The 16,172-nt window shown below is 36.1% G+C and overlaps 1 protein-coding gene across 5 annotated transcripts in view; it reads right to left on the reverse strand.

Annotated features, from left to right (window-relative positions):
- Positions 1–16,172, reverse strand: part of Slc25a21 (solute carrier family 25 member 21) — a 502,454-nt gene that overhangs the window by 26,142 nt on the left and 460,140 nt on the right. For 4 of the 5 annotated variants that reach the window (XM_076850212.2, XM_076850211.2, XM_076850210.2 and 1 more), the window contains 2 exons: positions 15,961–16,068; positions 1,033–1,197 (listed from right to left, as the gene is read on the reverse strand). In XM_076850212.2, coding sequence (XP_076706327.1) covers positions 1,033–1,197; positions 15,961–16,068 — 273 coding nt within the window. The remainder of the gene's footprint in view (positions 1–1,032; positions 1,198–15,960; positions 16,069–16,172) is intronic. The other variant, XM_076850213.2, reaches the window with a different exon arrangement.

Here is a 16,172-nt window from a genome sequence, read left to right on the forward strand (position 1 = left end):
TATAATTCATTTCATTGTATGTAAGTAATTTCTTTTTTGGGGGGGGGATTGAACCCAAGAGCATTTAACCACTGAGCCACATCCCCAGCTCTTTTTTGTATTTTTATTTAGAGACAGGGCCTCACTGAGTTGCTTAGGCTCTCCCTAAATTGCTGAGGCTGGCTTTGAACTTGCGATCCTCCTGCCTCAGCCTCTGTCTCTGGAGCTGCTGGGATTACAGAGGTGTGCCATCACATCTGGCTCATTGTCTCAAGACTTCAGAGAGTTGGAGAATCAGATGAATAGACACTTCTCTCATGCTATACAAATTACTTGTCTCAGAGTCTAAAAAAGGAGGTTAGCTCCATGGATGTGTGACTTCATGGGAGGGGGGATTCTGTAACTCTAGATTGAAACACATTCTTTGCTAACTTTATATGGTAGAAATCAGGCAGTTGGCACGTCAGTTACCCTTAAAAGTAATGAAAATAATAATAATAATAATAATAATAATAATAATAATTATATTGCACCTGAAGCAAATGATTCTAGAAGAGTTTATTTATTGCTTAACCTTAAATTAACCTATGTAAATTAAAAATATCTAGGCAAAAATTAAAATTTAGACTGACATTTTTTTTTCTCCATGAGCTCAAAATTTCTTTAGAATATGAAAACTTCTACTTCTTGATAAAGTGATGTGACTGAGAAAGGAATAACACAGTGTGTAGAAATTCCTATTACTGATAAATGGAAAATATTCAGATATGGTACCTTCTTCAAGAAAATAAATTTTTACATCAGACTTGGGTTCAAGTCTTTGTTTCACTATTTACTCTGAGATCCTGGGAAATATACTTGATCTTTCTAAACCTTATTTCCTGGATTTGAATGGAATAGCAACACTCAATACATAAGGCTGATGTGGGGATCAAATTAGATAATGGATATAAATGTTCTGCACAATGACTGGGGTATGATAAAGACCCTACAGATGAAACTGTTATTAGAGATAGCATCCCTCACCCAGATTTTAATCCATTAAATAGTTACCTTATTGACAGGAATAATGTTTTTGACATTGTAGTAGAAGCCAAAATAAACCATGTTGAAAACTCCATGACGTCCCAAAGTTGCTGTAAATCCTTTGTTGAGGCCCTGGAGTCCCAAGCCTTCCTTCTTAATGATTTGTCTTGCATAACTTAAGGTGGATGGTTGCTACAAGAGAGAAAAGCAAAGCCAGAAAGATCATCTTTGGGACTGTGGAACAGAGTAAATTACTGTATTAGCTTCTCTCTAAGCCAGAATTATAAGGATTTTTTTTTATCCCAAACATGAATAATCATGCCTAGATCTGTGCTTTTCAAAATTAGAAAACCCCCAAAGCAAACAAAATTGCATGCATAACAACAGGATTTATAGAGAAGATTGTTGGCAAAGAAAAACTATCTTTGGTGGAATTAGTGAAACTAATGTCATGTAATAACTATCACCACTTTCAACATGTAAATAATTGTATCCAATTCTGAAATATGCACTCTAATGAAGGGGATTAGCCATATAGATAAATTAGTAATCCAGAACTACACATCATCCAAATGGAATTTATACTTGGCTCCTGAATCCAGCATATTTACCTTTTTAATTATGTTTTTCTAAACTAATGTTAAAATTAGTCTCAATCCTATTGCCTCAATAGTTTTAAACTGGTGGTAGGTTAGAAATCAATCATAGATAAATGTCTGTTGATTGGTATATATCCTAAAGAAAATAGGCAATCAGTGCATGTATCACTTGCTATGATAAATTATAAATCAATGGTGATAGAAGAACTAGGTTACCTTTAATTTATTCTTTTTCAGCTCTCTGATTGATTACCCAAGGCTGAAATAACTACTGGGATCCAATCTGCTACTTTGGGAACTTGCTAAGGAACTTACTGCAGTTTGCTCTGAGGTTTATAATTCATGACAATACAATTACAATGACTCATGGGTGTTTTTTTTTTTTTAAAAAAACTATGAGTGATTGTTTCCTTTTTTGGAGTTTATACACAAAGGATATCTCGCTCACATTTTGACTAAATATTAAAAGGGGGGACATATTCAGTGTTTAATTCCCCCCCCCCCCCTTGAGGCAAGCAGTGACATGACATTTGTTTGATATTTTAGTAGAGCAGGTTGCTGGAGTGGTCACAACAGACTGATGTGATTTCAGTGTGTTTTCTTATCATGGCAATTAAGGCTACATCAGTAAAATAGACAAAACAAATACAATCAAGGCTTTTCATGTCACTTGTATTTATAGTTATATAATTAACATAATACATTTAAATGAGCTTTTTTATATAGTAAATCCTATAGTTTTTACTGATAATTACACGGCTATACTCAACTTCACCTTTTCTTTTAAGAGTATTAATTACAATAAATTGCATTAAACTTAAGAAAACTTATCTTTGTAACATGAAAATACCATGTGAGGATATATCTTGAAATAATAAAAGACATCTCATGTAGGAAAACAAATTCCCAGAAGGTTAAAGTTCACTATTCTATAACATGGGAAATTTTCATTTTGGTTCACTATCAATCAAAACGATTTATTTTGGTCTTCATCAGAGAAGAGGACAAATTGAGCAGAAGATCATTTCTCCTGGGAAGGCATTGGCAATCCTGAGCAAACTGCCTAGGAGTGTCTTTCTCTGAAGGCTGTCTGGAGGCAGAGAAAGGACAAGAGGTGGCTTTCCTGGGAATAAGAAGAGCAGGGCAGAGGTGAAGTTGCACAGCCAAACTGGACCAGTGTAGTGCCCTCTTCACCAACCTAAGTTTTCCATTCTCACACAGCTGAGAACCAGAGGGCGGGAAGGATGGTAAGCTCAGAGGCTATCAAGGTTCTAGAGCAATGGAGCAATCAATGACTTTAATGAATTTGCAGATAATAAGACTTTCCTAAAACAAAAAACAGAACAAAACAAAAAAACTAGAAAGAAAATATCTATTGCAAGAACCCTAGTTTGCTAAATCATCAGAATTGGGATAACTAAACTAAGTATTAATTTGTGCAGCATCTTTCTTACAATCTTCAGAAAAGAAAACTCCTGCAAAATCTTGGTGTCAACAAATATTCAAATGGCATTTATTGATGTCTGTGTCCTAATTTTCACTTGTGTAAGTTCTGGGTGGGTACACATGGATTTTAAACTCATGCTCTGTTGAATTTGAGCCCTAGTTGTCAATAAGTAGACCAGAGAGTAACATAGTAATTGGAAATAGGAGCTTCGAGGAGACAGCTCCAGCTTTGAGTCTCAGCCATAACACTTGCTAGCTTTGGCAAGTATTTTATCCTCTCTGACAAAATCCTTATTTCACTAGTTTGTGTATAAGGGTAATAATAGAATTCTTCTCAAAATATCACTACATACGTCACTGTATATTTAGCTATTAATAATAGTGGCAATTATTTTGACAATAATAAAAGCAGTAATAACAAAATCACAGAAAATTTTACTTTTAGTTGAGGCAGTGGCAGTCAAAAGGTGGTGGCTGAGTTGAGGGAGAAGAAGGATATGCTCAATCAGTTTCTTCCTTTTGGATATGTTTTCCTTTTCCCAGCATCCTAGACCCTTATGATGAAGCCCATCAGAAATGCATAAGGAATGCAAAATAACATATCTGCTTCCTCTGAGACCCAACCAAATCCAACCTCCAGGTTAGAGATAACATTTCATGAATAGAGCCAAGGGTTTGCTTCTTGAAGTTGGCACCTTGATAACAGCCCTCTACTTTGGCAAGCCTATGGGCTCTAGAAGCAAGGCCACAAGGGAGCAGACGTTGGAAATAGAAAAGCACATAAGCTAGGCCTCCACTGCATGGCTTTGGAGCCTAGAGTGCACTCTCACATATGTTATCAGGTACCTGAAACATGGGGAACGTTCATCAATATCACTGTTATCACAGATGCTCCACCCCTGTTTATTGTGTAACTTAATCCTCTCAACAAGTGTGTGTATTGTCATCCTCATTTGACACATGAAGAACTAAGAACTAAGGCCTAAAAGTCAAGTTATTTGCCCAAGGACACAACTGTGTATTATCATCCTCATTTGACACATGAAGAACTAAGAACTAAGGCCTAAAAGTCAAGTTATCTGCCCAAGGACACAGAGTACATGAGTAGTGCCAGAGCTCAAACTGGGCTCTTGAATTACAAGTCTATGCTTTTATACTCTGCTTGGTTCTGTCATTCTGACATATGTGATTGCTTCTTTCAACAACCCTGTAAGGTGGGCAGTAGGTACTGTATATTCTAATTGTTTGTGTTAGGAAACAAAGGATAGTTAAGCAATGTTCTCAGGTAAAATGCTGCTGATAAATGGCACATTCTGCATCTAATCGAGTGTTCTTTTCACACTCGTTTTTGTTATATATAGGTGACAAGATTTTCAGAGTTTGATAATCAACTGAAAGAGCTATCAGATGCACTATAGTACAAATATATTTTTTTGGCAAGTTGGGGCCTTGGGATAAAGAAAAACTTCAAAAATTAGAAGTAAAAGTATGATGTGTGTTTTTTGCTTCATTCAGGGACACTGTATCACACACATGTAAGCAAATATTCAATTAGAAAGGCAAAACATGACTTCCACTAGGATGCTTAAACAGGAAAATACAGAATCATTTTGACTAGTTCTCTGTAAACACAAGAAATTTTACTAAACTTATTTGATTACTGGGCTTCCATTTCAAAATAAAATGGTGGCTGATTACCATCATCAGCCAAATGATTCCAATACTATCCAACCCAGCAGGTCGTCCATCGGTTCAATTTCCCTGTGTTAGTTAGATTCACTCTGATTTTCATATTTAGTTACCAGTTGTGGGCCAAATTGCATTATAACTTTCCTAGCTCTACCTTTCATTGACTTCATCAGAGCTGCAAGCATGGAAGAGTAAAAGGATTGGGATGTAGCTAATGTTGTGATAGCACACTGATTTTGACATTGGTTTTTAGGAATCTTCAGTTCACTGGTAATTTTTAGAAGCATTTTCATTGGAAGTAACTCAAAATCTTCTTTAACTCTGATTTCAGCTATTGTCAACTGGTAATGCTGGACACTCTGTGTTCTTTCCTGCATTATTAAGTGCCTCTAGATGCCATGGACTGTGTTAAACATCTAGCACAGTGCTTTGCTTATATTCTATAGATTTGAACATTTTTTGCTTTAGTTTTTATTTGGAGATGTATGCTGATAATTTTTTATGTACCTGTGACAGTATTCCACAATGGTTATGGAATATGTAATCAAAATTCTGTTTAAAAAGTCCTTAAGAGGTTTAATTTTAAAAGAATATCTTACACGAATTAGACCAAACACAGAAAGGAAAATATTATGTAATCTAACTTATATAAAATCTTTTTTTAAAAGGTCATATAAAATATACAGAGATAGAGAATAAAATAGTGTTTACAAGGGCAGTGTTGGAGGTAGGGAAGGAGGAGGAAATGGGGAGATATAGGTCAAAGAATATAAAATATCCAAGGATTCAAAGTACCAGATATGTAGGATGAGTAAGTCCATAATGAGAATCATAGTTAGTAAAATCAGATTGTGTTAGAATTTTGGTTAAATAAGTATATTTTAGCTGTTTTCACACAAAAAAGTAACCGAGATGATAGATGTTAATCTGTTTCAGTATAGTAACCATTTTACTATCTATATGTATCCTATAGCATCATTTGTAAATCCCAAATAAACACAATAAAATTTATTTAAAAATTAATTTTAAAAGATACAAACACACAAGAACACACACACAAAGAAAGAAAGGAAAAGGAAGAAAAGATTCTTTGTAAACAATGCTCCTACGCACCACTCTGGGGCACTGACTCCTCACTCTCCAAGATCCTAGTATTACTTACAAATCACAGAGATGACTTATGGCAGCCTGAGTTATTTTTTCTGGCATTCTTCCATCCAACTACTGACCATTGCTGGCTCTGATTAGCTTGTGTGATCATGGACAGAGGTTTTAGGCAGTGGGCATTGTTCCCTGGGTAAATAGCTATCAGAATGTGGTCAATAGGTACAGCCGTGGGGTGTGTCAGTGGATTTCCTCCCTCTCTAAGGCCAGGGAAGAGTTCTAGGCACACCATGTCAAGAGACAGCACGCTCCACATGTGTTCCTTTACTTACTTTCTAAAGCAAGGCTAATTCTGTTGCATTTTATTGCCAAGGGAATGAGGGTGTTGCACTGGATTTCATCACGTGGCTGGAAATCAAACCGGATGAGACCTTTACACAATGGATTGTGTCCACATTTGTACCTTCAGAAAAATACTGCTTTGTTCAAAAAGAGAAGACCTGTTGCTACATTTAGGTAAGAGAATATGATGGCTCTTCAGGAGATAGATGATCACTTATATTTTTGATTACTCAAATGAGGTCTTGATGCATTTTCATAAATTTGAAAAAAAAAGAAAAAGCTTCCTTTTATTTGAGAACAAAATGTAAGTGAAAGAAGAGGAGAGGAATCAGGCTTACAAGTCTACATTTATACATTTATTTTAGCTTTAGTTCACTAATTCAACATTATAGTTTATTTTAGTAGAACATGAGTGTGAACAAAGAAGATACCCCAAATATAATTATGTTCTATCTACTTTTGATGAACAGATATATTTTAAAACAATCTGAACCCTCCCAGATGCTGAGCCATGGAGCTATCTGGACATGCAGTTGCTGCACAGTAGTCAGTGTGGCACAGGCCCTAGAAGTGAGGAAATGGTGACACTACTTTGCCCTGCACTGTTGGCAGAGCAGGAAGGATTATTATGACGATGTCATGGCCACAGGAGCTACTGCTGAGAGGAGACTGGCAATAAAGATATCTATGGTTTCAGAAACACTTTTGATTTTTTCTTAGAGCTTTTTAATTATTCAGGTTTCTCTATCCAAATGAAAGCATTGTGGTTGAGTAGAAATAGGCTTCTATGTTAATACTCAGTTCTTTAGAACTACTAATAACCATTGGACTTCATATTTACTACTTATAAGATGGGAATAAAGCCACCAACATTAGAAAGAGAGAATGTGAAATATCAAATGAGCATTGGGAAAAGTGGAAGAGTTCACAATGGTGATGAGAGGGATGAGATAAGGGAGAAGTGTTGGCACAAATCATCAATTATCTTCTCTTTAGACAGTTCTATATTCATTTGAGGAATCAAACACATTGTATGAGTAACTTACAAAATTACATTAAAAAGTTTTTAAAGAATCAAATAAAGGGAAAAACACATCAGGTATCTTTCTGCATCTGACATATAATAGATGTTCTGTAAATGGTAGCCATTATCATTAAAGTCTTGATTCTGAAAACAGAAATGTAGGGTTCCTGGCACAGCTGAGTGGAAGGCTGAAGTCTATTTTCTGTAAATGAATAGAGAAGTAACTTGGCTGCTCCCTTAGGTATTGTTGAAAGATAACTATAGGAATGGATTCATATGCATAATTTTCTTTTCTGCTCACAAACATCACAGAGTGGAAAGAAATACTTTAGGTACTGAACAGCTGCCAAGGAGTGTTTCACATGATAATGCAGGAAAAATTTGAACTTAATACAACATCATGAATGCTGACATGCCCTTGAAGCTGGCTTCTCACACTATATGTGAACACAACCACACACTTTCTCTAAATAACTCAACTTCTCTCTCCTTTCCTTGAAAGAGATGACAGCCCTTCTATTTACTTTATGTTGACTTCACATAACATTATGAAGTTTAGTTAAGCATTTGTTCATTGACTACAGTAAAAGTGAATCACCAAGTTTTGTGATATCCTATCTGATCTAATTGGTCTCTATTAGTTGTTTAGTTCCCAGCACAGAGTGTGCAGAGCCATATTTAATGGTGTTATCCACAAACCAGAAATAAACTCTGAACTAATTTCTTTTCAAAAAAAGTTCTTATCTCTAAAAATTTTACCATTAATCACACATTTACTATCTGTTCACTGACTCTTAAAATTATAATTATAGAGCAAGTAAACAGAAGACTAATTATTTCTTTCTTGGGTTGAGCATCTTTAAAGAATACATAGAGGTAAAATAGGCTTTTGCAGTTTTCTAAAGATTTATTTAGGGAAATTGCATCTCCTTTAATATTTGGGGGTGAGAATGATTATGTTCCCATGTAATGTAGTCAAAATGAGAGAGTAGAAGGAAAACCTGTGCCCCAGTCACACATCAGAGGCAAATCCTATAGACCTCAAGGGAAGGAAAACATAACCCTTTAGCCAAATAATAACTTTGAAGTAGATTTCAAAGTGGAGAGAAAACTGGGAAAAAATTCATACAAGATTTTGCTCCTGGGGAGAAATTCACATTTTCCAATCTAGCAGAGAGCATGTCAGCCAACCACCACTTGGCTTAGTACAACTGATAGGAGACTTCTAGTTCTTGTAAATATACAGATTTTAAAAAATGTATTCAGTTAGAGGGGAGAAAGTTCCTATAAGGACAATAAGCTACCAAGTCACACTATTGGCAAGACTGGACTTGCAAACCATCTCCTTCAATAGGAAAAATCCCAGGGCAAGCTTAGTCTTAAGCCAATGAGATTACAAACCAGAACAACTTTTTGCTGGGTTTAGTTTGAAGGACGGTGGGAAATTTGCATCTATCCTGATTTTATCAGAACATGTTTTTATACCCACTGAACCAAACCAGAGCATGACAAAGCTGTGATTACTCTGCTCCCCACAGAAGGTCAAGCATATTTAAATTAGAGACCTGTTTTCTTTATTCACTGTGAATTTCAAGATGTTGGCCAAGGCTCTGGTACTGGAATTGGAGGAAGTGTGGCTGGGATTATAGTCTTTGACTGATACAACAGTAATTTAAAAAGTGAAGGCAAGACAAGTACTCTTATTGAAATATTTTATATACAAGTTGGAAGGATATGAAGGCAGTATCAGAAACCAAAGTGAGTACAATTTCCTTTAAATTTTTGAAATAGTTTATGGTTAAATTGGGTGGGAAGGAATACTTTATGGGTAACATACCTCTAACTGGCTAGAGAATTAGCCTAGACCACAAAGAAGATAACCAGGGGGTCTGGAGCTGCACAGTACCTGCCTTGCCTGAGAAGGCATGCTGGAATTGCACTTGGACTCCAGGGCTGCAGTTCCCATCAGGTTCCAATACCATAACAGAAGGGTATCTACTTTCAGTACTGCATTTGGACCGCTGTTAGAGGATCCTTGTCCTGGACCCCATGCTGCAGAGGGCCCCGTTCTAGTCTTCTTCCAGCAATGCCTTCTCCATATAGCCAAGGGCACATTCACCTACATCTCACCCCTCTCTCTCTCTCTCCCTCCCTCTCTCTCTCTCTCCTCCCTCCCTCTCTCTCTCTCTCCTCCCTCCCTCCCTCTCTCTCTCTCTCCTCCCTACCTCTCTCTCTTTTCCAGTTGGGACCATTGTAGTCCTTTGGTTTCATCTTTATCACTCTGCTTTTGCCTAGAAGCTGTTACGGGTAACATCAGCCTGTTTTTCAGGCTGTCTTCCACTGCAGAGTCCTTCTCAGCTGTGGCAACTTCTTGGGAACTTTCATGTTTAAAAGACCATGTTGACTCACCACTTCAGGTTAAAGAAATAGGAAAACTCAAAATAACATGTTGGATTACATGGTGGTTCATATCCAGGATGTGAAGGTAAAGAGACTGAACTCAGACATTCTGTCAGAGAAACTCACACAATTGGCAGGATAAAAGTTATCTACCTACAAAATGAGCCTCTATGGGGAGTCCATTCTGCTTTACTTACAGGTGCTATCAAGTAAGCTGGCCCATTCTGTATGCAGCCTGTGCATTTAGTGTCCCACAAGAACTCTTAGCTGTAATTGACTGAAAGACTGAAGATGAGCTCAGTTCATGAAGTAACTAAGGAGGCTTGAACAAGAGTCCATGTTAATGTTATACACTATTCCAGAGAAAGAAAATCTTGACTGTGGAAGAATTTTTCCTACAGTGGCTTCAAATGTTCTTAATTACATCTCTAACATTTGTTGCTATACATTAGTTATTTATAGCCAACAGATAGCTAGATACTCCTGTTTATTATAGCAGGACTGCCTCTTCTCAAGATAGTGGGCCTGCCTTCTCAAAGGTCTGCAAGCTGACCCCCTGTTCTTAATCTTTGATAAAGAATTCAGGCTGACCAATATCTCCCTGCTTCTCTTTGACTTTCCTCCCCAGCTTCCGATAATTACTCTTCTACTCTCTACATCTATGAGATCAGTTTTTGGATTCCATATATGAGTGATATCAAGAAGCTTATTCCACTTAATATAATGTCCTTCAGGTTTATCTATGTTGCCACAAATGACAGTATTTCTTCTTTTATTATGGTGGAATAATATTCCATTGTGTATATATTCCACATTTTCTTTATCCATTTATCATTTGATGGATACTTAGGTTGATTCAATATCTTGACTATTGTGAATAATGCATCATGAACATGGGAATGCAGATGTCTCTTTGATATAATGATTTCATTTCCTTTGAATATATTTCCAGTATTGGGATTGCTGGATCAAATGGTAGTTCTACTTTTAATTTTTTGAGGACCCTCCATACTACAGCTAGATAGGAGGAATAGGGAATAAGTGTTCTCTGGTAGAGTGGAGTAATCATGATTAAACATGTATTGAGTATTTCAAAGTGGAAGGGAGGATTTTGAATGTTCTTACCACAAATAAATAATAACTGAATGAAATCATGATATGCCAAATACCCTGATCTGATTATTATACAATGCATACATGTACTGAAACACTACTTTGTATCCCATAAATCTGTACCGTTTTATGTCAGCTGAAAACAAAAGAAGAATAAACAAGAATTCAGGCTGAATGGATGGTACTGACATCTGAGAATGCCCTAGTGAACTGAGGGAGAGGACTGGCCACCACTCTGTGATCTATATCTGTTCCCACCACTGAAGTCAGATGTGACTGCTCAATATTAATTGGAGCAATAGCTCAAGATAAATCTGCCTCTACTTAAGCATAAGAATTTAATTTTTGTTTTTTAGTTGTCATTGGTCCTTTTTAAAAAAAAATCTTTTTATTTTTTTACTTGTGGATATCTAATTTGGAACTTGGATTTTTTTGGGGGCGGGTGGGGTACTGGGGATTGAACTCAGGGGCACTCAACCACTGAACCACATCCCCAGCCCTATTTTGTGTTCTGTATTTTTTTTAGAGACAGGATCTCATTGAGTTGCTAAATGCTTGTCATTGCTGAGGCTGGCTTTGAACTTGCGATCCTCCTGTCTCAGCCTCCTTAGCAGCTGGGATGACAGGTGTGCGCCATCGCTCTCAACTGTCAATGGCCCTTTATTTATATGGTGTGCTGAGAATCAAACCCAGTGCCTCACACAGGCTAGACAAGTACTAACTACTACTCCAGTTCCAAGCTTAAGGATTTAAAAAATCAACTTGCATTTAGAAATAGTTCTTACTGGTTGAATACCTACTATTCTGTGTTAAGACATTTACATACAAGAAAGGATGGTGGAATGTGATGGATATCATTATCCAAAGTACATGTATAGAGACACGAATTGGGTGTCAACATACTTTATATACAAGCAGAGATATGAAAAATTGTGGTATATATGTGTAATAAGAATTGTAATGCATTCCACTGTTGTGTATTAAAAAAATAAAATCAATAAAAAAGACATTTACATACATTATCACATTTGAATTATTGTAAATAGCATGCTGGAATAATAACTAGTAACATTTTTAAAACCATCACTATACATCAGACTGTATTGACATCTTTACATATATGTCTCATTTAATCTCCACTATACTATTATTCTTCTTTAACAAACGAGGAAACCGGATTACAGTCAAGGCAGGAAATATGAAGCCATCCCATAATTAATTGCAATATCCCTTCAGGGTTTGTTCTAAACAGTACACATAAATGTCTTGCTATAGGGAAGATGGACTGATCACTGCTGGTTTACCAATGAGGGAACTGCAAGTATTTCAAGACCATACTGTGGCCAAGAGTAGTGGTGCACATCTGTTATCCCAGAGGATGAATTCAAAACCAACCTTAGCACCCTAAGCAATTTAGTGAGACCCTGTCTCTAAATAAAATATTTTTCAAAAAAGCTGGGGATATGGTTCAGTGGTTAAGTGTCCCTGGGTTCAATCCCCAGTAAAAACAAACAAACAAACAAACAAATCAAAACAAAACAAAAAACAGGCTATGTGGAAGTGGTGAAAAGCATTAGGGGAACTTGGGCCTACTTTGCCCATCCTCCAGTTGCCTTCCTGTTCTTGACAGCTCTGATCATATATGTCCTTCAGTAATTTTCTCACAAGGTTTGAACTTTGTTATAAATTACCAAAAGTGGTATTACTATTATTATAAATAAAGTCATGGAATTACGGAACCTGAATGATGCAAGGTTGAGACCCAAGATGAGCCAACTAGTCATTCCCACCTAATCAGCTGAGAAGGTTTCCCAAAAGTTGGGGTTTGACTCTAGCAGAGTCATTAGAAGCATTTCTTCTGGATTATATACTTTATACTGTTCTGTGTTTTCTACTTTTTCTACAATGAGCAGGTCTTACTTTTTAAAGCAAGTGTTCCCAAACAATACATCTCATGGTAAGACATGCAAACATACAAAACCCTTTCTTTAAACTCTTACCTTCCCTCACCCAATCCAATCTCCTCCTTAAAGGTGACTACAGTTAGAAGTTTAGTTTGAATTCCTTACACTGTCATATATGGCTATTGAGCACTTGACATACCCTAGTTGAGATATGCTATAAGCATAAAGTACACACTAAATTCAAAATTTAAGCATAGAAAAAATTTATATAGTTTCTGTATTGATTACATGTTGGAATGTAAATTAAAGAGACTATAAAAATATCAGTGGTTGCCAGGGATTAAGGGGTTGGGAGAAAGGGATGAATATGTACACCATAGAGGATTTTAGGAGTGAAACCATTCTGCATGATACTTTAATGGTGGATACATATCATAAATTTGTCCAGACCTATAAAATGTACAATGCCAAGAGTGGACCTTAATGTAAACTATGGGTTTTGGGTGATAATGGTCTTAATGTATGTTTATCAATTGTACCAAATATACTAAGGTTGGATAATGACACTGGGGAAAGCTATACATATGCAGGGGAAACAGATTTGTGAGAAATTTCTGTATCTTTTTTCAATTTTGCCACAAATATAAACTTGTTCTAAATGATTAAGTCTTAAAGAAAAAATATTTTGGATATATTGGGTAAAGTAAAATACATTATCAAATTAATTTCACCTGTTTCTTTTCATTTTTTTTTCACCTAGCTAACAGAAAAGGTGGTGCACATTTAATTTTATTGAACCATCACTGCTCTAGAGTCTAGATCACTTTGGGCTTTTACATATTCACATGTATATAGAGAACATATAGATTTTTGGTGTTTTCTAACTTAAATATGCATTACCTTTATCATTGGACTTTTTTTTTAATTAGAGTCTTTAAATGCAGGGGGCATTAAATTAATGCTTTCTTCCTGTCTTTATCTTCTTTATGATCCTTACACTTCTTTTATATTTCACAACCTACAAAGCCTTAGAATGAAGGAAACATAGTTATTCTTGGCTATAAAAATGCTGAAGTAAGTACATTTAATATGTGAATTAAATCAACATAGGTACAGGTTCATAAAGGGTACCCCTTGTTGGATAAAGAAAGTGCTAGTCAATGAAGGAAGGCTTTGGGCATTAATGGGTCATGGACAGAAGATCTATGAAACAGTGCCAAAATGACCTGAAAATTTTTTTGTAAACAACTATATTCAAAGTTTCTGTTCTCATCATGTTACCTCTTTTTCTCAAACTTTTTTTTTTTGCAGTAGGTATAGTTCCATTATTTATGTTGGGTGACCACTCTCTGCTAACTATTTTTTTTAGTTTGATCTCTACTGCCTATGAAGGATCATATCGAAACAAAAACCTCAGTTCAGCCAGTGAATTTTGATAGTTGCTGTAAATAAACACTGACATGTATGATTGATGTGATCACTATTTTGCTAAGTTATCATTAGTTGAAGTAATATTAAAATATTTAATAATGTATCTAATAGATTTTATTCTGAGAAAATACCTAACATTAATGTCCAGTTGAGTGGATTCTACAAAAGAAATTACCCCAAGCAAGCTCCCTGTATCCCCTGCTTATTAATAAACTGAAATACATAAATAATTTATATAGATTGCACTGTGTAAATAGACTGGGAACACATATGCATGCAGCAATTTCTTGTGTCAGGCTGGCATAGTGTTTATCATGTTCTAGTAAGGTGTTAGCACATGCAACACTAGCAGCTCTTACTTGGGCTCAGTGTAGAACCTCCTTGGGAGCAGAAAAGAGAAAAAGAACATTAGGCATGAGCACAGGTGCTGTGAAACTTATTATTTTAATAGCTGTAAGTGTTCCTTGGTGCTCTCTCCATTTGCATCCCTGTAGTTACATGTTATCTAGATGGAAAAAAGAAAAGCCTGCGACGGAAAGCCTGTTTATGCCTTTTCTCACTTGTTATTATGAGGCACTGAATGGGGATCTCCAAATTTTTCTTCTTTCTGGTAATTCTCTCAATCTAATAAACCAAGTTTTCCTCCCCCAGATTCCATGGGAACTGTATTAAATACTCCATATTGATGGGATATCTGAAAAACATTTCTTTCTTTCTTTTCTTCCTATATCTCACCATATTTTCTCCTAATTCAAGAAAGAATATAGAGATAGTAGAACATAAACAAAAACTAGGGGTATACAAAGATTTTCAACTTTTCTGAGGTTTTGTAAACCTTTTGAAACTTAAAAAAATTCTCCTTGAATTAGGATTGACTTCCTCTGAGTAGATACATCTGCTGTAGCAGCCCAAACCTGTCCGATCCTCCCTTGCCTAGGCCTTGGCAGCTACAGGTGAGTAGGGCCCCTTTCTTTCCCACACCCCTCCCCAAGAAGCTGTCAGGAGCCTCTGAGGCAGTATCCAGCAGGCAGGAAATAGGTTGGGGTTGAGGGGGTCTCCACCCATTAGCAGCTGTTTAAGCAGTAGGCAGGAAAACTTTTCTACAGAAAAATCCAGGTTAGCAAACACTCCAAACCAATTTATACCACATGCTACCCAGTTGTGGAATTAAATTAAAATGCTAAGAAAGGACCTGGAATGCCAATTCCCTTGTTTTCCCTCACTTAGTGCCTGGGACCAAAAGAACAAAACAAGAACAGTTGGACTTGGTGTTTTAAAGGGAATTATTAGGCAACTAGAAGAAAGTAAAGGCAGCACACACCAAAGATGTAATCATTGGAACATCATGTACCAATGATTACATGTTAAGACCCATAATTGTTCAGGTGGTGACATCTGCACAGGCTTAGTAGGTTGCTCACTTAGATTTAACCCAAAGACAACTTTGACAGATTATCAGAATCTTTTGGTGAGGGTGGTAGGTGGAGTGGGGAAAGGAGTGAGGTAATTCTGAAGAATGACTTTAATTTTTAAAATCACAATAGTATTATCATCTCAATGGTTCTACTTTAGTCTATTCTAGTGCAATATGAAAGAGAAGTTTTGCCAAATGTCAGAAAAACATTTCTAAATAAGAAATTATTTATGAAATTAATTATGAAATTTAGATTACATTCAAACTCTAAAGTAAAAACATATAAGTATGTGTTTGTCTATCAGATCTTAGTGCATTTTGTTAACACTTTCCTTGTGGAAGATATTTGAGTTTTTCATATACTACTTTCTTAACAATGATTAACTATAGCTTTAATAAGTGGATAAGAGGTGGACCCATAATTTATTATGTATACTTAAAAATAAGATTTTACATTCCTTAACAGTAGGAAAACATTAAAATGGTTACCTCTGTGAATGTGTTCCGATTAGCTTGCAAGCCAACTTTTACTACCTCAAAAGGGTTAACCACGATGGCTTCTGTTAGTCCAGATCCCAATCCAGCAATGGCAAATGTCTAGAAAAAATAAATCCATCAATTCTTTAAAACAAGTGATCATGTGTACTAGGTTAGGTATCCTATTCATTATACTATGCAGCTATGTTATGATGAGAATGGAG

This window comes from Callospermophilus lateralis, chromosome 3 (genome assembly GCF_048772815.1).
Source record: "Callospermophilus lateralis isolate mCalLat2 chromosome 3, mCalLat2.hap1, whole genome shotgun sequence".
Classification (NCBI taxonomy): Eukaryota; Metazoa; Chordata; class Mammalia; order Rodentia; family Sciuridae; genus Callospermophilus; species Callospermophilus lateralis.